Here is a 25,619-nt window from a genome sequence, read left to right as displayed (position 1 = left end):
TTTATACTAAAAATACCAAGTCGATGGAAACACTGTTACCATGGCGACAGTCTGCATTACGTCACCCCCACACGCTTTGCGGCAGTGTTTCCCCGAAGCCACCCGCAATGTTTTTGTTTTGATTTAAATGACTTTTTTTTTTTTTTTTTACCGAGTATGTTATGATAACAAAACATGTCGGACATGCCACCGCCCCCTTCGGTACAGTATTCCTCCATTGACAAACGGCGTAAATGAGGTCCATAAATGCAGCACAGAACCGAACAAAGAAAGCGGGCCCGGTGCGGCCCTCCCCTCCCCGGTTGGCGCAATGAACCGCACGCTCTCTCCCGGCCCTCCCGTCCCTTCCCATCATGCAGCGCTCGCGCCTACTCCTCCGCCGAGCCGCCATGTTGTCGGAGTGAAATCCTGGGGCGTCAGAGAGAAGCTGGGGCCCAAATCCGTCACCATCCACCCTCTCCGCCGGTGAGTACCGCCCGCTGACAGCGCGCGATACCTCGACACGCCGCTTAGCAACGCACCGGTGCGGATCTTGTCAACATGATGGGGCTAAAGGGGTGTCTTTTGTGAGATGTAACAGACTCGCCTCCCGAGCTTACTGCCTCCCCCCCCCCCTTTCCTCCTGTTGTGTCGGTCTTCCGCTACAGACAGCTCGCGGCCCTTTGTTAGCACCCGCGTCACGAGTACCTGTCCGACAGCGGGGGGTTCGGCACACCGGCAAGAGAGCCTGGTTTGCCGTCCCGCCGATCACCACCACCGCGGCCGCCGCTCGTTACAAAACACACTTTGGCGCCCATGTTTGGTCACCGGTTCACCGGGGGCTGCAAGCAGTGTGGAGTCGGACTGAGGGGGCAGGCCGTGTTATTGTTGCTAGACACCGACAGAGCAAGCGAGTCCTTTCTCTCGCCAAACCCGCTTCTGGCCGAATAGGAGCGAGTGAAAGCTTCGGTTATTGATCGTCAGTGCCGGTGCGCGTTCTGCCTGCTTTTGTTGTGTCATGTCCGCCGTGGAAGGGGGAAGACAAACGTGAGTGCCCGCAGAAGCTAACGTGTATTGTCACACCCCGTAAATGGAGCCGGTGGTTGGTACATGACATGGATACATTGCCCTGTAGACCTACACCATCCCACCCGGTGTTGGTTTCCGGGTGCCGCAAGCGTGTCATGTCGGTGAATGACCCGAGTTGTTGTGGATTTCCGGGTGTTTGTCTACCCGCCTCTTTGTCGCCGTAGCTTCAAAAACACCTGACACTTGCTTCAAAGCGTCTTTTGGGTGGTGGTTTTTCATCATTTTATCGTGTTTGTCCCATTTTCCTTTACAATCACTTTAGTGTCTTTTGTCTAATAGAGGCGTGTATGTCTGGAGATAGCTAACATGCTAATGTAATGCAACAATATGGCTCACTGCACTTCAGGGCCCAACATGAACCTGGTGGGGTCTTTTTTGTAAGAGATTAAAGGGGATAAGGTAAAGAGGGGGTTGTACAAGACGGAAGGGCCTGTGCGTGATCTATTATTTTGGGGGTGGGGGTTAGCATGCTCAGCATCCATCTGTCAGACTGCATCAGAAAGTGAGCATTGTTGTCATTGTCAAGGCAGACATTTTGTTTTGGCTCTAATCAGATTGTGCAGGTGAGTGTCTATTAACCGATGCCTGCAATCAAATACTTTCAGAATGAAGTGCAGTGTGAAGAGGCTAGCAAAATATATTAGCTCAGCATGTTATAGTGTTGGCAAATGTCTAAGTTGATTATTAAACTCAAAGTAAGACTGTTAGTTTGTTTTCATGCTTAACCTGTGCACGGATGGTTTATGGACGCATTTGTATTGCAAGAGAATTGTACTGTTTGTCCGAATTATTGCCGTCTTCAAAGTCCTGATGAAATGCTGACATAATTGAGAAATATCTTTCACGTGGTGATGTCATCAAGGCTTTACGCTTCTTTTGTTGCTTCCAGGCTGTGGTGGAATGAGCAGTGTGTGCTGAAGACGAAAGCGGTACTCTGGCAGGATTCCTTCAGCCCCCACCATAGAACTACGTCTCCCAGCAGCATGCCCGTGGTGCTGAGCAGCGGAGGACACGCCCCTCCCACCGGGCAGACGCCTCAGGCTGCACCGCCCAGCCAGCAGGTAAGGCCGAAAAGTCACACTCCCGGTGAAAAAATTTCCCGTGTGTTGATATTCCTTCCTGACAATTCTCTAAGTGTGCAAGCTGTTTCATTGTCAAACTCGCCCCAAAACTAAACAAAGGGATTCTCATAAACGACCGAAAAACACCTTGGTTACCTCGCCATTTTGTCCGCTCAGGGTGGGGCCGGCGCCGGACGCTCCCAGGACGACGCCATGGTGGACTACTTCTTCCAGCGGCAGCACGGCGAGCAGCCCGGAAAACATCGCTGGCCCACTGGAGACAACATCCATGACAGTCAGGTGCAAACAGTGCCTTGACAATCGACGCAATTCGAGTCCGTGCCGGGAGAGTAATGGATTTTGGCGACTAATTTGGCTCTATAACGTGATTAATTTTAATTTTGATTCAAAGTGTGAAAAAAAAGTCCCTTAAATAAACCGTTTGGGTTTACAGAAAGGCAAAAAAAGCAACTCTTAAAGCACACAACGTATTTTGCTGATGCTGATTTTTGTCTTCAGGTGCGCTCCATGGACGAGTTGAACCACGACTTCCAGGCTCTGGCTTTGGAGGGACGCACCATGGGAGAGGTGAGACAAGCAAAATGGTTTACTTTTTAAGTCTGGCGTCGAATGGCATAGGCTGTTTCTGGCTGCTGGCCCTGGACGAACCAGAACGCTAACCGCAGACTTGATGAACAGGAAATCGAGGGCTGGTGGAAGTTGGCGGAAAATTTCAAAGGGATGTGCGTGCTCTGCCTTTGTTTTTCCAGAAAAACAAGATTCAAGGAAAGACGAGGAAGGCACCAGGCTTGCCTTAATTTTTACTTGACAAAAACATGAGTCTTTGTCTACACGCAGCCGGGCTATTTTTATTATTTGTTATTATATTAATGATATTTTGTCACCCGCACGTCCCTGGAGATTTAATTGTTCGCAAGCATGCAGTGTAAATCTGTCCCACAAACGATTTTTCTTTTCTGTCCAAGTTTATATTGAACCGTTTTTTTCACTGGCTTTGTTTTCCTGCAGCTGCTCACCGGCAAGAAATTCTGGGAGACGGACGACTCCGGTAAGGATGGTCCGAAGGGCATCTTCCTGGACCAGTGGAGGGACAGCGCCTGGGGTGCCTCAGGTAGATGTTTGGATCTTTTTGTCACATTGAATGTGGAAGCAACGGCACTTCCCTCACTCAAGCCTTGCTCTTGTTTCCCGCAGACCACTCGGTGTCACAGCCCATCATGGTGTCACGCCGACCCGGTCAAGGCTTCCACGGCGGCGAAGTGGGCGTGGGCTCGGTCATGTCGCCGCGATCCGAGAGCGGCGGGCTGGGGGTCAGCATGGTGGAGTATGTGCTGTCCTCGTCCCCCGCCGACAAGTTGGACTCCTGCCTGCGAAAAGGACCTTATGTGAGTCGCTGCTATTTGGAGCTCTACTTTAGTACACTCAGTAGACTGATTTCCTGCTTGTCAAAGAATTCATTTTCAGGTTTGAGATTCTTTTTACACAAGTGTATGGAGCTTTTGTCATGTGTTATGGCACAGGGCCAGAGAGACGGCGAGGTGGTGGAGGACAAGCGGGAGAAGCCAAAGGTGCCGTTTGAGGCGGAAAAGTTGAAAGACCTGGCAGAGGTGGAGGCCGACGTCATCAACGACGTCATCAACCCAAATGGTTTGGCCGTGCAGAACGGCCTGGACGTCGACGTCAAAGACTTTGGGTACGTCTCTCATCAGAAGCTTCTCCGCCCAAGCGATGTTTGGGGCCTCAACCGTGTTCTTCCCACAGCCGCCCGCCGGGCAACATGCAGCCGCCAGGCCCAGAGGGGGACTTGCTGGGCGGTCCGGGGGGCGTCGGCATGGACGGGCTGACGCCTCTTGGCGGTGGCCCAAAACCGCCCGAGGACTTCTCGGGCGTGGACCAGGGCGGCGTTGCCATGGACCAGATGGAGTCGGTGATGGAGCCGCTGCAGTTTGACTACAACTCGCAGATGCCCATGGACTCTGCGCCCACCGTGGGACTCTTTGATTACACCAACCAGCAGCAGGTATGTGCATTCATCCTCTTCCTTCCAAGTCCCCCCACATTCCTCGATGAGCAGAGAGGGCTGAGCAGTTACGGATGGATTGCTTTTTGATGATTTTGTGCAATCGATCTCAAGGCCCAGCTCACGTATTTCTTTTGTGCAGCAGCTCTTCCAGAGAAACAACGCTCTGGCCGTGCAGCAGCTGACTGCCGCCCAACAGCAGCAGTACGCCTTGGCGGCGGCGGCACAGCAACCGCACATTGGTAGGAAAACGTCACACTTAGCCCAAATGATCACACAAATGGAAGAAATTGGATGTTATGGCTTCTGATGTTCTACCTGTTGTCTCCAGGTCTGGCCCCCGCCTTTGTTCCCAATCCTTACATCATCAGCACCGGCCCGCCCGGTACGGACCCTTACGCGGCGGGACTCGCGGCGGCGGCAACGCTCGGCAAGTGTCACAGCTCGATACACACGTAGGGAAGTTTGCAGACTTACAAATTGCGTGTTTGTAGGTCCAGCGGTGATGCCTCCTCAATACTACGGCGTCACTCCGTGGGGCGTGTACCCCGCCAATCTGTTCCAGCAACAGGCGGCTGCCGCCGCCAACAACTCTGCCAATCAGCAGGCGGCAAACCAGGGCCAGCAGAACCAACAGCAGGTCGGCCATACGAATGTTTGTTCAGGCCGTGAAGTCGTGACGTGACCAATATTTTTCTCTCCACCCACAAGGTGATGCGTGCCGGAGGCAACCAGCGTCCCTTAACGCCCAGCCAGGGCCAGCAAGGCCAGCAGAATGAGCAGCTGGTTGCCACGGCGGCCGTCAACTCTGCCCTTGCCTTCGGGCAGGGGCTCGCTGCAGGAGTGCCCGGTGAGTCTCTTTAACCGATTGTTTTCTTTACAGTGCTCTTTACAGTTTTCCTCACTTTGCTCATCTTTTTTTTTTTTTTCTTCCCCTGCCAGGTTACCCGGTCTTGGCCCCGGCAGCCTACTACGACCAAACAGGCGCCCTGGTGGTCAACACTGGAGCTCGTAGCGGCCCCGTTCGCCTTATGGCGCCCGCTTCTGTCATCATATCGCCTTCTGCCGCGCAAGCAGGTAAAGGATGGTGAAGACTGCTCAACCATCACATTAGTTCAAGTGAAACTAAAGTAATTGTAACATTCAAAGCGAGCCACACACAATTAAATATGTACGTTTGCCCTTGTCAGTTGCTGCTGCGGCAGCCTCGGCGGGCGGCGCCAACGGCGGCCTGGGGGGCGGCGCCAACGGCCCCTTCCGTGCCATGACGTCCCAGCAGCACCAACAGCACCAACAGCAGCAGCAGGGTGGACCCGGCGGCGGCCCTCTGGGCGGCAGCTCCTTCTACGGCTCGTCCTCGCTCAGCTCGTCTTCGCAGAGCTCCTCGCTCTTCTCACAGGGCTCCGGCCAGCCCGGCCCAGGTTCCGCTTCCCTTGGCTTCAGCCAGCAAGCCTCCTCGTCCCTGGGCGCCACGTTGGGGGCCACGTTGGGAGGCTTCGGCACTGCAGGTAGCAACAACCTTGTGATGTCATGTCACCTTGTACTATCCATTTATTTTTTTGGTGGCTTCTGCTATTCTGTAAAATAATGTGACTAGGGTTAACTTAACAAGGCTGTTGTGGTTGTCTCCCTCTAGTGGCCAACTCTAGCGGTGGCAGCGGCTCGCGGCGGGACTCACTAACAGGCAATAGCGAGCTGTACAAGCGCACACCCTCCAGCCTCACGCCCATCGGCCACAGCGGCTTCTACAACGGCACGCTGGGCTTCAGCCCCTCGCCCGGCCCGGTGGGCATGCCACTACCCAACCAGGGCCCGTCCCACTCGCTTACCCCACCGCCCTCACTCTCCAACCACAGTTCCTCATCCAACCTCAATTTGGGTAGGGTCGGCGACAACACAACGCGGGTTCTCTGACTTTTTAGGTCCGGTTAAATTTACGCCTGTGTCTGATGACGCCTCAGGCGGCCTGACCAACGGGAGCGGGCGGTTCATCTCGGCCGCCCCGGGCGCCGAGGCCAAGTACCGCAGCGCCGCCAGCTCGGGCTCGTCGCTCTTCTCCCCCAGCAGTCAGCTGTTCCCGTCGTCGCGGCTACGCTACGGCATGTCGGATGTAATGCCGTCAGGACGCAGCCGCCTGCTGGAGGACTTCCGCAACAACCGCTACCCCAACCTGCAGCTCCGCGACATCGCCGGACACATCATGGAGTTCAGTCAGGACCAGCACGGCAGCAGGTTAGCACTTAGCGACATTAGCGTGTAGGTTGTTGCTGCTGTAATGTTTGACAGTCTTTGAGGATATTAGCAGCATGCTGTCACCTTCTCGCCCAGGTTCATTCAGTTAAAGTTAGAACGAGCCAGTCCAGCTGAGCGCCAGCTTGTCTTCAGTGAAATCCTGCAGGCCGCCTACCAGCTGATGGTGGACGTTTTTGGCAATTATGTTATCCAGAAGTTCTTTGAGGTATGCCTCACCGTACTTTGGGCTGTATTTTTGTAGCATAGCACGAGGCATAGACTTCATTTCATGTGCAGTTTGGCAGCTTGGACCAGAAGCTGGCGCTGGCTGAGCGCATCCGCGGCCACGTCTTGTCGCTGGCCCTGCAGATGTACGGCTGCAGAGTCATCCAGAAGGCGCTGGAGTTCATCCCGTCCGATCAGCAGGTCATTGTGAGTATGGCGCGCTTTCGTTCTGACAGAGTCAAAAATAATCCTAAAACGGCAAGGGGAGAAAAAAGTCACATGCGTAGACATTCATAGGTCTTCCTCTATGTCAAGAAAAGTATGTTGAATAAAATGATTTTGTAGAGTTGGGTTTTAAAATAGCAACCAAGGGTGTTCAAAGTGCGCTGCTATTTGTTGGCCACAATTAAGTCCCAGAAAGAAAAAGAAAGAAGCCTGCTGGGAAGCACTTTGATTCCTCGCAAACGGTGACTCATCTTTTGTCAGAGCGAGATGGTGCGCGAACTGGACGGCCACGTGCTCAAGTGCGTGAAGGACCAGAATGGCAACCATGTGGTGCAGAAGTGCATTGAGTGTGTGCAGCCGCATGCGCTGCACTTCATCATAGACGCCTTCAAGGGACAGGTAGTAGCCGCATGCGCGGTGTCGCCATGGCAACGCAAACCGCAGCAGCCTCCTAATACTTTGTACATGAGAAGCATAAGTGCAGCTAGCCTTTGATTTCCGCACCAGGTGTTTGCCTTGTCCACTCACCCGTACGGCTGCCGAGTCATCCAGCGCATCCTGGAGCATTGCTTGCCCGAGCAGACGCTGCCCATCCTGGAGGAGCTCCACCAGCACACGGAGCAGCTTGTGCAGGTCCGCTCGCACCTTCACATCTCCACATTGGAGCAGCATGCGAGGTTCAAACCCTTTGCTGCCTTTGTTCGTGCAGGACCAATACGGCAACTACGTCATCCAGCATGTGTTGGAGCACGGCCGAGCCGAAGATAAGAGCAAGATCGTGGCGGAGATCAGAGGGAACGTGCTGGGACTCAGTCAGCACAAGTTTGCCAGGTAGTGCACGGCGGCGGCAGCAGTGTGTGGGTTTGAGGGGGTGGGTTCTAGTGAGTGGTGGAGGCGGGAGTGCTGCTTGTCATGCTCCTTGCCCGTGTTCTCATTTTCTAAGCCAAGCTGCCACTGTCATTCAAATGGAAAGGGAAAAAAAAAACCTCTCTTCCTGTCCATTAGCAACGTGGTGGAGAAGTGCGTGACGCACGCGTCGCGGGCAGAGCGAGCGGTGCTGATTGACGAAGTGTGCAGCCTGACGGAGGGCCCCCACAGTGCCTTATACACCATGATGAAGGACCAGTACGCCAACTACGTAGTGCAGAAGATGATCGACGTGGCCGAGCCCACCCAGCGCAAGATCGTCATGCACAAGGTGCGCGAAGTGGACGTCAAAAATACGCAAGGCAAAAGCCCACGAGAACATCCGATGTTTGTTTTTGAGTTCTGAAAGATGAAACAATGTCTCAATCCAAAAGAGTTTTATCTGAGAGGAAATTTTGAGTGACCGATTTTTATTCATTTCTTCCTTCCCCCAAATGTGCTTTTTAGATCCGGCCGCACATCTCCACGCTGCGGAAGTACACGTACGGCAAACACATCCTGGCCAAGCTGGAGAAGTACTACATGAAGAACGGCGTGGATCTGGGACCCCTGTGCGTGCCACCCAATGGCATCATGTAACCCCGAGCATCACCACCCCTCAAATATGGTCGTAACCCCTTCAAGAATTACCACCCCCAGACCTTTCCACAGTCCCTCAGTTTCCGTGGTAACTCTTCCAATAGTCCCGGCCTGCTGACCTCAGGGTTCTGTTCCACCTCTCCCATTATAATTTTTTATTTTATTTTTTTTTCCCCTCCACCCCCTATTTAACTTTTGGCTCCCTACCACTATTCGGAATGTCTATTTAATTTGTCGGCCAATTGTAGAGGAGTGCACACGAACACGCGAGCTAACCAGCCTACACGTCATTTAGCATGGGAGTTTTCTGGTCTTGCTTCTATAAATATAACATGTATACTTGGTGTAGAATCTTTGCATATACAGTACATATGAATATATATATATAAATATATATATACAAACTTTGTAGGTTTTTGATGTTGAATCTGTATCTATAATGTATCCTAGTAGTGACCACGCATACTTCTGACTGTATACTTGTACATTTGTAAACCCTTGTAATGTAAAAGTGCTTTACCGCCCTTTTTTGGTATGATGATAAAAAAAATTTAGGGGGAAAAAACTTTACCTGTGCATTTCAGTGTAAATTCTCACTTTTTGGTTTGTGACATGAGTTATTGTACATTGTAAATTGTAATATCAAGTTTAGCTTTTTGCTTTGTTTTCCCCTTTCTATATCTATACAGTGTAGTACTTGTACAAAAAAAAATCGCACCACGCTTGGTTTTATCTGCTTAAGTTAAAAAGAAAAATCTCCTACTGACTCCATTGGTTTTTTTACAGTTTTTTTTATCTTTTTAATAGAAAAGCTTCACTTTTGGTGGGAGAAAACATGACTTGTACAGATGAGATAACCCCCCCCTTATTTCTCTAGTGCTGTAAGTGCTGTATCATACTTGTCCATTTTTTTTTTTGGGTTGAAAAGAGATGAAAGGCAGCCATTTTTTGAGGTGAAGTTTAAAAAAAAAAAAAGTAGAAAAAAAAGCCACCTTGTGTATATTTACTACTACGAGCACACCTTGTAACCACATGTGTATAGTTAACAAAAACCTGTGTATGCTTATTTGCCTGGGCAACTATTTTTTGTAACTCCTGTTGTAGATTGTCTCTAAACAATTGTGTGATCTTTATTTTGAAACCAAACAGAAAAAGAAAACCCCCCAAAAATGTTGAAAATTCAAATCTGTGTGTCTGTGTCTTTGTTGGTTACTTGATTCAATGCCTGCATTTGATTTAAATTATTTTTTTTTAATTAATATTTTCTTGATGATTTCAAGCATAGGTACTTGAGAGGATCCGGAGCTTTATTAGTATTAGAGCATAATTAAAGTGAAACGGGGTAAAACTGTTTCTTAGACAGCACAATGCCATGTGTTCGCGTTACCTCTTATTTACAAGAAAAATAAATGGACACCAGAATTGGGGCAGTGTCAATTCTCAAATGCAAATTCAAATTCAAAAATTTGTTTGTGTATTGCAAAACGCCTTTAAATTATTCACCGAAATTAAATCAAGTAAATCTCATTTACATCCCAACGTCTTGAGCATCAATAATTGCGTGTTGTTTACCAAATGTTTTAAGGTTTGCGCTCACCGTTCAATAACGTTTATGCTTATATTCATAATAGTTTAATCGTGTGCTTCACAGTCACCGCAAGAGGGCGACAAAGTAATTCAAAACTTCAATTTATATAGTTACGCACAGCCGGATATTGGGGGGGAAGCACTTTTAGGGTAAAAAAAAATAAAGAGCAATAAATATTCTAGGCCAGATCAAATCCTTCTATGCAGTCTTTGTGTTGTTTTTTTGTTTGTTTTGGTGGAGGGACTAAATGTAAAGAAGAGAGATTTCTTCATATTTGAGAGAACGCCTTTACTGAAGTTGTTCATTGTGCATGCGAATGGACCTGCCAGCACCTTCCTCAGGAAACACTGCAGCCATTCATAGTACAGGAAGTGTATGAGCGTGGGGCCAGGAAGGAGGCGGGAAGCCAAGGCAGGCGTGCAGGAAGGAAATGAGGTCTGCTGAGCAAAGTACGAAAACGGGAACATGCCACTGGACTTGTTTTTCTCGTTGGCCCGCTGTGACGAGGTTCACTACACAACAAGTGTGCTGCGCGGGCGCCCTTTAGTGGTGTGCCAAAGAATGACTGCACTACAGCAACTTTGCCGTGTGTCCAGCTGTTACTCATGTATGATTCGCTCGCACACACACAGGGAAAACTTTGGAAATACACACACGTACGCACAAACACCTCCATTTCATGTCATAACGTCAAATCCTTTAACAATGCACTGCTAGAAAGAAGCGTGGTTTTATTTATCAGTCACAAAGCGAGCGAGCGGAGCTTAGCGTAGCAAGCATGTGGATGGCGTGTCAGCAAAACTTCACGGGTGTATGTGTGTGAGTGTGAGAGTTGTCACATGATCTGGTCACCCTGAGTTTCTGTCGAGGCCAAAGTTCATTTCATCTGGTCACATACTGCCATTTTCTGGCTTGAAATTGTCCACGGCTTGTCAGGAAGCAGTCACGTGATCCAGAAAGTCTTAAAAAGAGGAAGTCCTCCAGTGCATCAGACTGCGACGTCATCGCTCAGGTCGTATGTCCTATGAGCTCAAAGGATCCCGGGAACTTGACGTGTAACAAACGCCGGCAATTGTGCAGAAAGCGAGCGGGCGAAGCAGAGTCCAATGATTTGTGTTTTTATCCTCGAGCGGTAACATCATTCCGTCCCTCCGAGTCGGTCGGCGTCAAACTGAAACGCGTATGACCGGAGGCTCTGCGCTTTTGGCCAAGATGGCGTGCTCCCCAGCGCCCTCTCAAGGACGGACGCTGGGACCTCCGGGATCGGCGGCGGAAAGGACTCTTGGCACCGCGAGACACCTGACAAACACGAGTGTCAACGTGCGGCTGATGAGAAAGAGGAAAGAAAGACCAGAAAAATATGGTGGTGCTTTACCGGCTACAAGAGGCTGTTCCTGCCGTTCAACTGTGGGCATTTGGAGCTCATCTGCTCCTGAACAGACCCCGACTGTGCACACAGAGAGAGAGGGTGAAGGGGCCCCCTGCGGTGCCAATGTAGGCGGGCTTGCGCTTACCGGTTGGAGTCCGTCGGCCATCTCTCCTGAGCCGATGTGCGTCAGGTGGACGAAATTAGTGGGCTCGCCGATCATGCTGCGATCGATCCTCCGCCTCCTCCTCTTCTGCACACACGCAAGCGCAGGTGAGAGACACGCTAACTTTTCTTCTTTTGGTCTGTTTGCGTCGGGCCGCAAACAGAACACGATGTGACTAACGGTGTCGGACGCCTTAGGCGACTAGCTGCTCACGAGTCACGGAGGCCCGCCGCTTGCTTTTCCTGCCCCGTGACACAAAGGAAAGTCCCGTCAAGCTCCCCCGCGAGCGAGGTCATCGGCGCCACTATTGTTGTTGCGGCAGGCCAAAAAGAAAAGTCTAAAAATAGAAGCGACGTCGCTGTCAGCGGCATCCGGTGCGTCCATTCGCAACATGAACGTCATCGTCGCTATTGACCGGTTCAGCCTTTAAACTGGGCTTTGTTTGGTCCACTTTGCCTCTAACGTGGCGAAACCACACACAGCCAAGCCCGCTGAGGACAAAAAGGCTAGCGCAACACAGCGGTGTCTCACCGGCGGCGCTTTGGCCATGACGCAGCAGGCCATCTTGTGCCAGAATTCGCTCATGCTGAGGCCCGCCTGCCTGCGCTCTGCCGTCGCCCTGCCGGCCAGCGGCTAGTCGGGGAACATCCAGATGGCCGATTGGCGCGGCCCACTCTGGCCCGGCCACCGCTCACCAGACAGCTGTTGGATCTGCAAACACACAAGTTGGGCTTTAACGTTGGCGTTTCCAGTTAGGAGCGAGTTTCTGATCCATTCGAGCAAACAGTGCACTGCTTTTGGTCCCAGCAGCTCAAAGCGGATGATAAAGCAGGAATGCGCGAGCGACAAGCAGCTTCACGTTCGCCGACAGGAATGTTCCCGTCAACGCCGCAGGGAGCAGCAACACGTTCGCAGACATTTGCCCATGCGGTCACAAAGGTCGAGACGGCACGCGTGCGTGACAGTATTGATTTTGTGTTGCATTTGTCCTCATCTGGGTCTCAAGTGAGCTGGAGCAGATCCCGGCTGATTTTGGACGAGAGGCCCGGAACACCCTGGACTGGTCGCTAGGTAGCCAATGGTGGGACACGATCAAGCATTCACTATGACATTTCTCAATGAAACTCAAAGAGAGTGGAAAACTTTTTCCAAAAGTTAAATTTGCCCCATGAGCAAGCTTGTAATTGACTCACTGTGACTCCACCCCCTCGCCCTAATAATATTGGGGCCCTGCCTTGAGTCAAAATGTAACATTTTTCTATATAGTTGAGACTCATTTTGACTGCAACTGCCTGCCCCTGAACTTTATCCTGGGTTAAGAGTAAACAAACGCAAGCGAGGCAAATTAGTTTGTTGCGCGACAAGCAAACTGATCTGAGAGCTGCCAAACTGCGAGCTGTCAATCATTAACGCCTTCAAACGGTTCCCTTCATCTGAACTTTGACACATTGCAGGGTGAGCAACAAAAGAAGAAAACAAAAATGACTCACCAAGAAGCGGACTTGAAATGACTGCACGCTCAACTCGTTTCTCTGTCTCACTGACTCGATGTCACAGTCTTTCTTCCTTGAGGGGCTTTTCTTTTTTTCCTTTCTTTTTTTCCCTTTTTGAGGCGCGGTCCTCAAGGAGGAAGTCCCGCCTCCCGGTTCCCGCCCAAGCGAACACCAGCACCGACGTCGCCCCCTTCCGGCACTTTATTATCATCGCTGCAGTACCCCGGCCCAAAAGCTCGTCAGTGATGTCGACATTTCATATGCACAAACGCGAAGACGCTTCATCATATTAAAGTCATTTGTAGTACAGTAAAACGTCAAAAAAATAAATGACGACTGCTTTGCGCAATGTGCGTCTGCAGTCTGCAAATCTTCCAGTAATAAGAAATAAAAGGCAAAAGTAAAAGAACACAATTTCTTATCCCTTTACTATATTTCCACGACGGGTAGAATTATTTTGTAATATTGATTTAAAAATCATAATCGATGGAAACTTTAGATCCTTATTGTTCTAATTTCGGGCTCTACGCAATTATGGAGAATATTGTATTTTTAGCAAGAACATCATTTTTCCCTCAATTGTCGTCAAATCCGCAATGAATTGTGGGTAAAACAGGATAAGCTGCGGTCTCGGCCGAAGTGTAGAACAAACACGCACTTTGGACACCCTACGCACTTGATTTCTCGCAACTAGAACGCCCGAGTGTGAGTATTTGGACAGGGCCCAAATCTCATCATCCTCAACCTGTCGTCCACTGCAGCATCTGGCATCTTTATCGTCAGCAAAGCAGCACAAGACGACAGACAACATTCAAGCTTATTTGCACTCTGGAAGAAGGTGATTTACCGTTTTTATTGTCTCAGAAATTTATTCAGACATTTGCAGCGACGAATATCCTCATTTTGTTCATTGCTTCAATGCGCGACAATTCAACGGTATGACGTGAGAAAAGAAAATATCAACTCCTGTTCCTTGACATGGACGAGAGAAATGAAAGCAAGTGTGTACGTTGACATTAATTGGATGACGCTCTAAGCTTTTTGCTGTCATCTTTGTGAAATTGTCTTTTATTTTATTTATTTATTTATTATTCCGGTCAACGCCTTAAAATGAACGGCAGCAGATGCGAACGGCAACCGCTCGAATGAAATTGGTTAATTTATCTTGCACCGTCATGATGAGTCCAGAGAACAAATAGCATTTGTGAGCAAATGTGCTCAATCTGTTCTCACAATTGTAAGCTTCTTGTTGTGCGCCCATTTGCACAATTAAGACAAAGACAGCATGAAGCGGAAAAGGCACATAAAAAAAAATAATACATGAGTAAATACAACTGTCTCCCTGTGATTGACTGGCGACCATCGTTTATCTGTTCATAAGCCGCGGTTGATGCCGACTGGCGAGCGCTTGTCCGTGTTGCAGGTCAACGATGATGGAGAAATCGAGTAGCCAGTATGACTCATTCATGTTCTGGAGGCAGCCCGTCCCGGCCCTGGATCTTTCCGAGCTACGGGACCTCGGCTTGCTCGACGGTCCCTGCAACCAAGGAGATGGGCTGATCAAACGGGATGAACATGTGAGTGGGCGGGGCTAAAGACACTACCCAAGAGCAATACCGCCCAATATATATTGAGGCACAACACAAATTAGACATGAGGAAACGTTCCCATTACACCACCCAACCAAAGGTGTCATTGTTCACAGACCACCGTGATGGTTATATGTGTTAGCAATGACGATGCGCTGCGTGCAGGAGCCGGAGTTGAGCGAGTTCTCGTCCTTCAACTACTGGAGAGATCCGATCGCTAATGTAGACGCTCTGCTGGCAGACCTCAACCTGCTGCTCTGAGCCCCGCCCTCTGCCCCACCCAGATGAAGCATGTTTCAAAAGATGACGTGATGCCATTAAGTTGCTGCATGTCGTGGTCTGAGCCTGCAAAATTACAACTTCCACTTTTGAGGTTGACAGATTAGCTCATCGCTTTAATGATTTTGCCTTTTTTTTTTTTTTTCAAAATCAAAAGTCTGTTTTAATATATTTTTAAGGTGTGTTTACGTTTTTGCCTATTTCATGCTGCTGATTTGATCAGCCTCACGCTTTAGCCCTTGGACAAAATAAACATTTTTGTCATTTGAATGTACCAAACAATGGCAACAACAATGAAATGGATTTTCTTTTGCTGCAACGGCAGCTGTTCGTGAATTCTCAAAGCGTTCGAGGCCAATGTCAACAACAAAGATAGCAGATTCTGATCCATTGTTTGTTCTCGTTTGTCACAACATATTTTGACTCCAGTATCAGCAAACCTTCATCACAATCTTACTAGAAATAAAGAAACGTCGTATTTTCAAAGCATTTTATTCATTTCTCCAGCTGACATGATGCAGGTATATAACGCCATATCTTCACCAAGCCGCTTGCACGCTCTAACAACTTGAAAGAGGCGCGGCGACGGCGCACTATCTTGAACTCTACGAACTTGCAATACCCCCCTCCCCCCAAAGGTAACACGCAAGGGTGCAAACAGATGAGAATTTGGACGAGGCCTTGCACCAAGATGGCGTCCACCCTTGATTGTAGATTTCAAAATAAGATCAACAATGGGTGCCGTACACGAGCTACAGAGATTTTATCAGTCGTAACCAAGACTACAATCTTAAAAGCTCAATATATGATAGACTTGAATTGTGTTTTAAATACTTCTTGCATCTAGTCGCAACGTGAGAACAGCAAACGTCTTGATACTTTTAATTTGGATGCTTGCCTCACAACATCCGGGCATATTCCAGCCGTCTCCTTGTCTTACTTTTGGCCAGTAAACAATTTGGCGCAGGCAAGCATGCGTCGGTTGGTGCCCAAAGACAAATATTTAAAAAGTCGCCGTTGAAAATCGCAACTTGTTCGTCCAGTTGTGTTCGGTACCGACTCGCAATCGCGGACTACAAAGCCCTTTGCTGTCTTTAGCTTCGTAGCTAGCTAACATCGGCAGACGTCCTGAGGCTGCCACCAAACCTGGACGCGGTGAGTCGCTTTTCGATCACCCGGTGGATAAAAGCACGTCTTCCCTTTTGTCGCCAACATCCAGCCAGCATGTGTTAAGCGTATGATGTTCGAAAGTGTCGCCGCAAAAGCGCCACCGAAGCGCCTCGACGCTGCACTCTGCAAGAAAAGCTAGCTAACCGGATGTGGAAGTAGTTTTTTTCTCACTGTGTAAAATAGGAAATTTCTTGATGACTTCCCCCGGAAAACCAACAACTTTATATTAAACGGTTTCCTGTCAGTTGTACACTACATGTTCGGAGCTATCTACATGAGTTTGGCTGATTTGTAGTTTACAAGTTCGGAGGGGGGGATACGTGGCACATGGCGGACTCTATTCTGTCCGCAAGGCGCGTAAAATGGCTACTCGGCCCGGCGATAGAAGCTTCGTCTTTCCGAACTGCTCACCATGGTGGTCACCGGCTTCCATTATCGGACGCCGCCACCCCGTTAGCATAGGTGCTAACTTTTCGCTTTAAAGTTGCTCATCCGTTTCTGCAAATCAAAGAAACACCAGGATCGCTTTGAACAAGTAATTTCAAGTTGCTTCTTTTAAATTGTACCACCCCGACTTTAGCGCGCGCTCAATCGAGTGTTCGCGGCACTGTCCCGACAGATGGCGCTGTTTACGTTTCTTTTGTTAGCAATTGAACCATGATTATCTTGGGATGTAGGTTACGAGCCACCCTGAGAAATGTATAGGGACTAAATGGACACCACAAAAACTCCCAAACATTTCATTAGGGCGGTAAATAAAAATCAAGCAAAAGAAATAAATATCCACCCCTTGACTGAATAAACAGACAGTGGAGAAAATGTATATTTGTCATGCTGTGAGCTTAAAGAGTCAAAATCGAACCCAAATAAAAGAGTCCAAAGCCACATCTCCTGCAAACATTTGAATAGCAGCCCTGTTGTGCGTCAGATGTCGCTGGTAGACCTGGGCAAGCGTCTGCTGGAGGCGGCACGTAATGGTCTGGATGACGAGGTGAGGAACCTGATGGCCAACGGAGCTCCGTTCACCACCGACTGGGTGAGTAATCGTCCCTGTGCTCGAGTATTTGACAGACAGAAGCAAGTCCTAGCGCGTGACCTCTGCCCCGCACAGCTGGGGACGTCGCCGCTCCATCTGGCCGCTCAGCGCGGCCACTACTCCACCGCCGACGTCCTGTTGCGAGCGGGCGTCAGTCGCGACGCTCGCACCAAAGTGGACCGAACACCTCTGCACATGGCCGCTGCTGAGGGGCACACCATCATCGTGGAGCTGCTAGTCAGGGTGAGCGCTCGCGTTCTTGGGTCTTCGACGGCAGTGGGATAAAGAGTTGCACACGGTCGCGCAAGTATCAGGCTAGCAGACGGAAAAAGCTAAGCTACGATTGTTTCAAGTGCACAAGTTCCTCTCGCCGCCTCTGACTGTTTGGCTCTCTCGCCTCCAGAGCGGCGCCGACATCAACGCCAAAGACATGCTGAAGATGACGGCGCTGCACTGGGCGGCCCAGCACGGCCACCACGGTGTGGTGGAGACGCTTATCAAGCACGGCGCTGATGTGCACGCCCTCAGCAAGTTTGAGAAGACGCCCTTCGATATTGCCGTGGACATCCAGAACACGGAGCTCATGCTGCTGCTGCAGGTCAGTCGCGCGCTTCCCCGCTGCCGCCACCGGCGACTTCCCGCCTCACGTCTCGCCTCTGCCCTTGTCCCTTTCTGTGTGCGTGCGTGTGTGTGTAGGAGGGCATGCAGAACCAGGTGAACATGAACCAGGTGAGCATGAATGTGGAGTCCAGCAACAGTGGCAACCAGCCGCAGTTCATCATCCAGGGCATCCAAGGGGGTGTGGTCAACCTGGCCGACCTGCTCAACAAGGCCGGCACCGGTATGGACGTTGTCGGTGTCCAAAAGTTTGAGACGCGGGCGGGCCGTGACTCTCTGCTTTGCCTTCCAGGGGAATCCGAAGAGGCGATGGCCGCCAACGCTCTGGACGGCAACATCCAGCACGCCGCTGTGGTTAACGAGGGAGGCCAGAGGGTCATCACCATCGTAACCGACCAACACGGCAATCTGCAAACGACCGGAGGCATGTCGCAGCCCTTCTTCGTCACCATGCAGCACGGACAGCAAAGTATGACCGCACGCTTGCGACTTGACAAAAAACGGAGAACTCGAGCAGAGGCTTGGGGGGAGGGGGTGTCCGAGGCTCGGTCTGCCGATGTAGCCTCGCGCGGATTTGAAGTGTGACTTGAGCAAGTCTGTTGCGTGTGTGTGCAGTGCTGGCGGTGCCCGCCAACACGGTGACGGAGGAGGTGGTGGCGGAAGAGTCACAGGCGCCGCCCTCCAGGAAGAGAAAGTTGGAGGTGACCAATAACCACAACGACACGGGAGAGACAGTAAGTCTTTGATGGATTGCTCGAATGCACCGCACACTTTTGTTCATCAGCAATGTTGATGCAGTGACGCAGGTCTTCTGTTCCCGACCGCCCGCCCGCTGTTCCTTGAGAGATCGTCAGGTGTGCCGCGGCAAATCATACCAAGTTCACTCAGTCATATTTGTGGACTGTAAATAGCGAGTCTTTGCTCCTCTATCAATGCCAGCGAGTCCACTTGTGAGCTCGGTTGACATGTTTGGCTCGTGCTATGAAATTTTGATTTCTTTTTTTTTTTTTTTATTATGTAAAATATGTGCCTAGGATCAATAAAAGTTTGGAAACCCGATAGATGCCACAAGATTGAAACTCCTCAACTCGCGTCAATAGCATAGTCTTGACCCCGGCCAAATCATGGCATTGGCCCAAGCACAGAAACGTTTTTGCTGGATAATATGAAGGTTCCCCTAAAAAAAACGTCAATTGCCAAGTCATGAAAGCTGTGGGGTTGGAAGAGCGTTTGACCGACTTGTCGTCGTGGTTGCGTGCAGGAGCTGCTGCAGAGGCAGTTGCAGGAGGCCAACAGGAAGGCGCAAGAATACCGGCAGCAGCTCATGCGCAAGGAGCAGGAGGCCGAGGAGTACCGCATCAAACTGGAGGCTATGGCCCAGAGCCAGGCGGGCTCTGCCGCCGCCAACGTCAGCCCCGAGGAGGTGGTGGGCGGCGACGAGGATGAGGACGCGCCGGCCGTGGAGGAGGAAGGGGGTGGCCAGATGGTGGTCCTGCAGGAGGGAGGCATCATCGTGGAGGGCGACGAGGGCCGCGTCACGCTGGTAGAGACGAGCGGCGAACCCGCAGGGATCAGCTCCTAACGCCCCCTTTCCATTTTCTGGCGCTCTTCTCTATGAGCGCCTCCGACAGAACTTCCCGGTCCTCCGCCTTCTCCGTGTCCTTTGTCACTTCGTGTTAGCATCTGCATCTCGGCCTTCACTTCATTTTCTTGATTCAACTTTAGGATCATATGATTGCTTCTGGGGAATGTTGTTGGGATACAAGCACCGAGTCCTCTTTGTGCCAAACTCTTTCCCACATTCTTAGTAGGTAAAAAAAAAAAAAAAAACACCCAAGAAATAATTGGAAAGTGACACTTATAATTTAGAATGATGTAGTTGCTTCTCCGCAATTGAGTTGGCGTGGGAATTTTTTAGGGTTAAAAGAACCTACTGCTACTTTTTACCACACTGTGAATGTGGCCATTTCTCCATTTTAAATATAGCTATCAGTAGTAGCCTTGTAGGTGTATCAGCAAAATTGGAAACCAGCAAGAAAATTGTTCCAGTTTCTAAGTGGGGTTGCCTACGATTGGTAACGGTAAATGGAAAAATTGATAATGAAGGGAAAAATGAGACGAAGGTGTCAATTTTATGTTCTTCTCCGCAATGTTTCGCAGTTGAAATGTGCCAGATTCTTAGCTGCAGCCTACAGTAAAAAAAAAAAAAAAAAAGAGTGTAGGCTAGACCTTAAATTAGAACACCGAAAAAACACTTAACTGCGCAATCATTTCCCCCTTCCTCATCTATACTGCGAGTTGAGTTTGATATATATATATATTTTAAAATTAAACTCAGCAGAGTAACCTTTTTCAATGTACATACAAAGTTGTATTTTTTTTACTGTTCCTGGCTGCCTCGCCGTGTTGATGATAGCAATGCTAATCTTATGAATATAAACACTTGTTCATCAAATTGTTGTGTTTTTATTGTAAACTAATGACAAATCGTTGTCAATGAGACAGTAGTTCGTATATTGAAGTCGTTTAATTATAGCAATCATCTGACAATATCAGTAAATAGTTCACCCAAGCATCGATGGCGTTTGAATAGTGTCTAACTCACCCAATCAGCGACCGAGGCCGAACGAACGCCATTTTAGTCCCGCCCACTTCCAATTGGTTACGTTTTCTATCGAATGTATTGACGCTAATGGGTGTTTCTCTCCATGTCCTGGATTATAAAGACATTTACCTTACAAGGTGGCTCTAAATTGTCAATTTAAACAGCAACGAGAACAATTATTTGGTGAGGGAACAACACACGCCCCAACGCGGGCTACGCAACCGGTCTGTTTGGGAGAAGGCCTCCCCGCTTTTTGGATTAAGGCAGATCAACATCGAGCGGCACTTTTCCTGTCGAATGAGCTTCGCAGCTCAGCCAAGCAGCCAATCGCATGCTACGGGAGGTGGGTCCATAGCGGAGGGGGCAGGACGCGAGGTATCATGGAGGATCAGTGAGCAAACTGTGGCCATCAGAGACGAGCAAACGACGCTCTTGTCCCGGGGACTTTCTTCTCACTTTGCCGCTTGAGTGCTCCCTCGTTGACGACTAAATATTTCACGATGGACATGAAGAAGAGGATCATTTTGGAGCTGCGGAATCGAGACCCGGCAGAGGTGAGTAGGCACCATTGAGCCACTTGGGGAGGATGAGCGAGGCGAGGGGGAGCGGATCGGACGCGTTGCCGCTCCGCTGCGAGGTGTCCGAACTTCGCCCGCCAACTTTGCTTTCACACACTTGGGCTTCGCGCGCCGTCAGCTCCAAAATCGTGGAGATACCCTGATGGTGATGAAGCGGGAGCCCGCGTAGATAGAAGCGGTGGCGGCGGTTCGGCTTCCTCAGTCCGTCTGCTCGCCCGCCCCTCCTCCTGCACCCCCAAGCCGCTCACTCGTGTTTTGCCTCAACACCGACAAAAACCATCAACTTCGGATCAAATCACTCCCTGCTTGAAGCACCTTGTTATTGGTAATTAAAAGTGGATAAATAAACACGTTAAAGCAAGCAGGAGCTACATCTGTTGTCTTGAAGCGCGGGCTTCCGTCGTGAAAAACAATGCGCGACAAGCACCACGACGACTTTTTGAAGTCGGACGCGACCATTTTGTGTGTGCATGCACGTCGTCGCCGGAGCTGAAAAAGTCGAGGCTGGTGCACATTGCTGACCTTTACGAACGTGCGTGGCCGTTTGGCGCGAGAGGCGAGGCCCCTTTTCCCGACATTTTGAAACTCAGGCGAGTGACTCCACGAGAGCCACAAAGTGGCGTTTTATTTCACATACAGCCCATTAAAATAACAAACAAGTATATCTGACTACAACGAGCTACGGGACCGTAGCTTCTTTGTAACGCGACGATCGAGTCACGAATACTGTAACGGAGACTATCTCGTGCTCCCCCCCTCGGGCGGCTAACGTGATCACGGTAGCGACTCAAAATGGAGGCACGTTACTTGTCTATGGCGGATTAACGCGCTCCACTTGCGACCGATCAAATGCCGCGAGCACGTTTTCTGACCCGCTAGCCCCTTGGTGGCTTCGCCGAGCTATGCAAGTGAGTCGTGAGCGGCCAAACGTTCGCTTCACTCGGCACTCCGGCTCGGTTCGGTCGGCGACCTCCGCGTGGCGTCGTCCTCTTTTATGGGGCAGACATTTTGTAGGGTGCGCGTGCGCGTTCAGCGCAGTTATGCAAGTCCAAGATGGCCCGATGCGCGCGCGCCCGCACGCACAAATACTTGTAGAAAGCATTTGGGGAGCCACGGATAGCACGTGCGCGCCCACGTCGATGCTGGTCCCGTTTCATGTGTGCGGGCCTGTAACGTTCGTGTACTCAGTTCATGTTCATGGTAAATAAATGTACATTTGTGTCTATCACAGATGGCTTTAAATGTCCCTATTTTGTGCCGATTAAAAAAAAAATCTACATGACGTATTTTCGGCGTTTCTTTTTTTCATTTTGGTGTTTGACCTATAAAATCTTGCGCAATACGGATTCTATTGTGCGTTCGAATTTATAGCTATGTTTCAGAAAAAAAATCGTATGGTTGAACCTAACGCTTTATTCACTAATATAACCGATTAATATTCAGATTTTAAAAACTCATGTGCTAGATAAAAATGTTTTGGTGTCAGTTTAGAAAATCATTTAAAAAAGTTGCATCACTGATTAAAATATGTTGAATAGTGACAGTAATAATAGTCCGTTTGAATGTTACACTGCCCTCTAGTGGTCAGACGTTTAAGCCCACTGTTTACTTTTCAGGTAGCCGAGATGGTTGTGGACAACAGCCATTCGGTGAGTGGCGAAGTGGAAGGTCTCTCAGACAAGTTTGTCGAGCTGGAGGTCCTCCGTATGATCAACGTTGGTCTGAATTCGCTGGCCAAGCTGCCCTCGTTGCCCAAACTACGCAAGGTGACGTGTTTCCTCGTCGCGCCCAACTCACCCGAGTTCTTAATACTTGCTCTTCTCACCGTTCTCTCGCATGTTGTCTTGCAGCTGGAGCTGAGTGAAAACAACCTGTCTGGGTCTTTTGAGACATTGTCGGAAAAATGTCCCAACTTGGTCTACCTCAACCTCAGCAGCAACAAAATTAAGGAGCTGAGCAACGTGGAGGCGCTGGTCGGTACACCTGTAAAATGACTCGTGAAATTCATTTGATGCCAATGTGAGCTGAGCGTTGTCTCGATCGTGATTCTCTCTCTCCCGCAATTAACGCTTGCTCGCGTGATGGCCGCAGTCAACTTGGGTAACTCGGATACTCGGTGAAAATGCACTTCTCTCTTTCTCTGCAGCAAAACCTGAAGAGCCTTCAGAGTCTGGACCTACTGAACTGCGAGATCACATCGCTGGAGGATTACCGCGAAAGCGTGTTTGAGCTCCTGCCTCAGGTCACCTACTTGGATGGCTTTGACCAGGATGAGAACGAGGCGCCCGACTCGGAGGCCGACGAAGAAGGTGAGTCGCGCTTTGCGACGGCGTGCATTACCATGCAGATTGGAAAAAACATTTGTCGGTGCCGCAGATGAGGACGGTGAGGACGGGGCGGGGCCAACGGGCGACTACGACGATGAGGATGAGGACGATGATGAGGACGAGGAAGACGGCTCGGAGGGAGGAGAGGTGGGGCTGAGCGTTCGTGGGAAGAGGGCCACACATCAGGTGGGCAACGCCGTCTTCGGGCCCGCGGCTCGGACGCGCCCCCCCCCCCCACCCCCCGGCATGCGCGTCCGCTCGGGCGGCAGAGAACGGGAATCGTGGGCTGTATTCAGAGTCTCTCCCCAACCACCAAGCCGAGCGTTTAGAGTGCGCCGCTCGTAACTTGGATAGCCTTTGGAAACCACCGAAAAACAAAACTCCAGCAGCTTCACCCTCGAGCCTGACGCTCGGTTTTCTCCGCCGCTTCGGACCACCGAGCTCAACCGGGACGATTCGAGTAACACCGCCGTCGATGCTTGCTGTGGCGATTGGCCCGTCCGTCCCCACTGCAGTGTCGATTGGCAAAAGACTCGCCAGTAACCAAAAGGAGCTCCGGCGGTCGGCACGGTCAAGCCGACGTAGACCCCTCACTAGCGTCCTCGCGCGCGCGCGTGCGTGCACGTTTTTGTGGCTGCGCGCATGTGACCGTGCCCACGTTAACCTCTGTGCGCTCGGTTCAGGAGGAGGAAGAAGACGATGAGGAAGACGACTATGGCGAGGAGGAGGAAGAGGAAGGTGAGTGGAGTGTCGCATCAAGGCCCGAGCGTGCCTGTCAATCAATAACCTTGCCAACCCATCTCATTGCCGCACTTGCGCAGACGAGCGAGCGGACGCTCAGGGACAGAAGAGGAAGAGGGACGTGGAGGACGACGGCGAGGACGACGAAGACGACGAGGATGACTAGCTGTGTCATGCGTGTGTGCGTGTGTGCCCATCCCCTCCTACGCCAGGTGTCATCCCTCTCGCCCTGCCCACCTCCCACAAGTAGGGTTGCAAAGGGGGAGAAATTGTGCAAATTAGAGACTTTGGTGGGAATTAACTGGGAGTTGTTGAGTACATTTCTTTTTTTAAAATTGACAAGCGGCCAATTTTTAAAACATTGCGAGAAGCGCGCCAAATAGCATGGAAAATGTCTCTTGTTTGGGGGGGACAACTCCCCTGCCTGAGGCCAAAGCAAGTTCTGCTTTGACTCTGGCTCCATCTTGTGGCTATGAGTGGGACGCTCATTTTAGTCAAATGTCTGAAACCAATAATGGCGGAATGGATGAGAATAAAAGCAAAACGCAACACAAAAGCAATGAATTTGAAAATGCCGCAATTATGTGATTGAAAAACAAAATCTCTCCCCCCCACCCCCCTTCTTGATAAAGTTGTGTTAATTTCATTTGTAACCTTTTTGCAAGTTGCCATCATTTTGCAACCCTGCTTGCCGTCAGTCCGCTACGCAGCCGAACTCCACTAGGGTCTAAGATGGCCACCACGCCAACTTTGGGATCTTTTGGACTTATCGTCGAGTCCTCCAACCAGTCGGGACCCTTCATCCACCCTGGCTCCTGTCCCTTCGTGATGACATCGCTGACTTTTAAAGGACATGTTATATAAAAGAAAAGACTTTTTGAGCACAAAAAGTCATCTGACCTTTGAGGACAGATTTACTACCCCCCACAAACACAAACCAAAGTTGGTGCACTTAAGGAGCGCCCTTTCAGGACTCTGTGTGTTTGTGGATCAGGATCTTCTTCCTCTGTTTTAGCCCAATGATCACATGACTCTCCTGCCCTACTCCGCTCCCTCTTTTAGAAATATGCACACCGCCGTATGATCCTCTTCCTTATCATCTTATCAATATTATTATTCTTCCCCGAGTGTGTGTGTTTTTGTGCGTGTGTTCTATTGTAACTTTTTACACGTCTGGTGACTTTGGAGTCTTTTTTTTTGGGAAGGGGGGTTCAAGTGATGTGAAATATTCCAATAAAGTTGAGTCCAGTCGCTGCAAAGCATTGTGGGATAAGGGAAACCAACATTTATATCTATAAAAAAAAATTGACAACAGAGCAATATTTCTAGATTTTTACAAAGACAAAGTTGCTTTATTGTAATCGGTCGTTTAATTTAGTGCTTAATTTGTCGGGACGCAGCGGGAGCTCGACAGCTGTTTTCTGTTTGTCACTGACGTCAAAATAAATGTTTGCCGCTTTGAACGTTCATTATGAAATGTTTGTGTAAATACGTTTTTATGCTCTTTGGGTCTGATAGAAAATGAAAATAAAGTCATTTAGGTGAACTTGGGCGTATTTTTACTGTGTTCAGTGGATGAGGTAAGGGGTTAGTATGTGAGTGCAAATGTTTCCACCAGGAGGCGCTAATTTTCTAATGTCACATCGGATGCGACTCATCAAGAACAATTTGACGTCATAGTAGCCGTCTTTAGGTTTAAAGTTGC

The 25,619-nt window shown here is 49.9% G+C and overlaps 5 protein-coding genes across 13 annotated transcripts; 4 read left to right on the top strand and 1 right to left on the bottom strand.

Annotated features, from left to right (window-relative positions):
• The first annotated feature begins 295 nt into the window (after positions 1 to 295).
• pum1 (pumilio RNA-binding family member 1) lies at positions 296 to 9,543 on the top strand. Of its 2 annotated transcripts, none has more exons than XM_061267535.1 (23): positions 296 to 465; positions 1,958 to 2,129; positions 2,307 to 2,429; positions 2,649 to 2,717; positions 3,159 to 3,261; positions 3,345 to 3,535; positions 3,671 to 3,843; positions 3,912 to 4,170; positions 4,316 to 4,412; positions 4,502 to 4,600; positions 4,665 to 4,810; positions 4,882 to 5,020; positions 5,113 to 5,247; positions 5,361 to 5,678; positions 5,807 to 6,049; positions 6,132 to 6,402; positions 6,499 to 6,628; positions 6,700 to 6,834; positions 7,114 to 7,251; positions 7,360 to 7,485; positions 7,562 to 7,683; positions 7,858 to 8,050; positions 8,227 to 9,543. In XM_061267535.1, exons 1-23 carry the CDS (start codon positions 311 to 313, stop codon positions 8,356 to 8,358), a joined length of 3,669 nt encoding a protein of 1,222 aa, XP_061123519.1. In that variant the 5' UTR covers positions 296 to 310; the 3' UTR covers positions 8,359 to 9,543. The 2 variants fall into 2 exon arrangements, with proteins under 2 accessions (XP_061123519.1, XP_061123518.1); XM_061267534.1 differs by having other exon boundaries at positions 4,313 to 4,412.
• Positions 9,544 to 10,657: 1,114 nt separating this feature from the next.
• On the bottom strand, positions 10,658 to 13,127 carry cdc42se1 (CDC42 small effector 1). The gene is made up of 5 exons (XM_061267619.1): positions 12,969 to 13,127; positions 12,010 to 12,189; positions 11,461 to 11,565; positions 11,322 to 11,393; positions 10,658 to 11,245 (listed from the first exon to the last, which is right to left on the bottom strand). The coding sequence occupies exons 2-4, from the start codon at positions 12,061 to 12,063 to the stop codon at positions 11,325 to 11,327; spliced, it is 228 nt and encodes a 75-aa protein (XP_061123603.1). The 5' UTR covers positions 12,064 to 12,189; positions 12,969 to 13,127; the 3' UTR covers positions 10,658 to 11,245; positions 11,322 to 11,324.
• On the top strand, positions 11,463 to 15,325 carry mllt11 (MLLT11 transcription factor 7 cofactor). The gene is made up of 4 exons (XM_061267621.1): positions 11,463 to 11,585; positions 13,733 to 13,809; positions 14,395 to 14,548; positions 14,726 to 15,325. The coding sequence occupies exons 3-4, from the start codon at positions 14,402 to 14,404 to the stop codon at positions 14,819 to 14,821; spliced, it is 243 nt and encodes an 80-aa protein (XP_061123605.1). The 5' UTR covers positions 11,463 to 11,585; positions 13,733 to 13,809; positions 14,395 to 14,401; the 3' UTR covers positions 14,822 to 15,325.
• Positions 15,326 to 15,725: 400 nt separating this feature from the next.
• LOC133144691 (GA-binding protein subunit beta-2-like) lies at positions 15,726 to 20,118 on the top strand. 5 transcript variants are annotated; one of them, XM_061267583.1, is made up of 8 exons: positions 15,731 to 15,994; positions 16,938 to 17,045; positions 17,121 to 17,288; positions 17,449 to 17,643; positions 17,742 to 17,886; positions 17,956 to 18,132; positions 18,279 to 18,397; positions 18,925 to 20,118. In XM_061267583.1, the coding sequence occupies exons 2-8, from the start codon at positions 16,938 to 16,940 to the stop codon at positions 19,243 to 19,245; spliced, it is 1,233 nt and encodes a 410-aa protein (XP_061123567.1). In that variant the 5' UTR covers positions 15,731 to 15,994; the 3' UTR covers positions 19,246 to 20,118. The 5 variants fall into 5 exon arrangements, with proteins under 5 accessions (XP_061123566.1, XP_061123565.1, XP_061123564.1 ...); XM_061267582.1 differs by having other exon boundaries at positions 15,726 to 16,544; positions 17,742 to 18,132; XM_061267581.1 differs by having other exon boundaries at positions 15,729 to 15,994; positions 17,742 to 18,132.
• Positions 20,119 to 20,618: 500 nt separating this feature from the next.
• anp32e (acidic (leucine-rich) nuclear phosphoprotein 32 family, member E) lies at positions 20,619 to 25,460 on the top strand. 4 transcript variants are annotated; one of them, XM_061267602.1, is made up of 7 exons: positions 20,619 to 20,822; positions 22,463 to 22,612; positions 22,697 to 22,819; positions 22,993 to 23,155; positions 23,223 to 23,320; positions 23,857 to 23,911; positions 23,995 to 25,460. In XM_061267602.1, the coding sequence occupies exons 1-7, from the start codon at positions 20,769 to 20,771 to the stop codon at positions 24,078 to 24,080; spliced, it is 729 nt and encodes a 242-aa protein (XP_061123586.1). In that variant the 5' UTR covers positions 20,619 to 20,768; the 3' UTR covers positions 24,081 to 25,460. The 4 variants fall into 4 exon arrangements, with proteins under 4 accessions (XP_061123586.1, XP_061123585.1, XP_061123588.1 ...); XM_061267601.1 differs by having other exon boundaries at positions 20,620 to 20,822; positions 23,223 to 23,359; XM_061267604.1 differs by lacking the exon at positions 20,619 to 20,822 and adding an exon at positions 21,024 to 21,171 and having other exon boundaries at positions 23,223 to 23,359.
• Positions 25,461 to 25,619: the final 159 nt, after the last annotated feature.

Source organism: Syngnathus typhle, linkage group LG20 (genome assembly GCF_033458585.1).
Source record: "Syngnathus typhle isolate RoL2023-S1 ecotype Sweden linkage group LG20, RoL_Styp_1.0, whole genome shotgun sequence".
In the NCBI taxonomy this organism is placed as follows: Eukaryota; Metazoa; Chordata; class Actinopteri; order Syngnathiformes; family Syngnathidae; genus Syngnathus; species Syngnathus typhle.
Note: the sequence above shows the minus strand (reverse complement) of the source record. Positions and strands in the feature narration are given on the sequence as shown.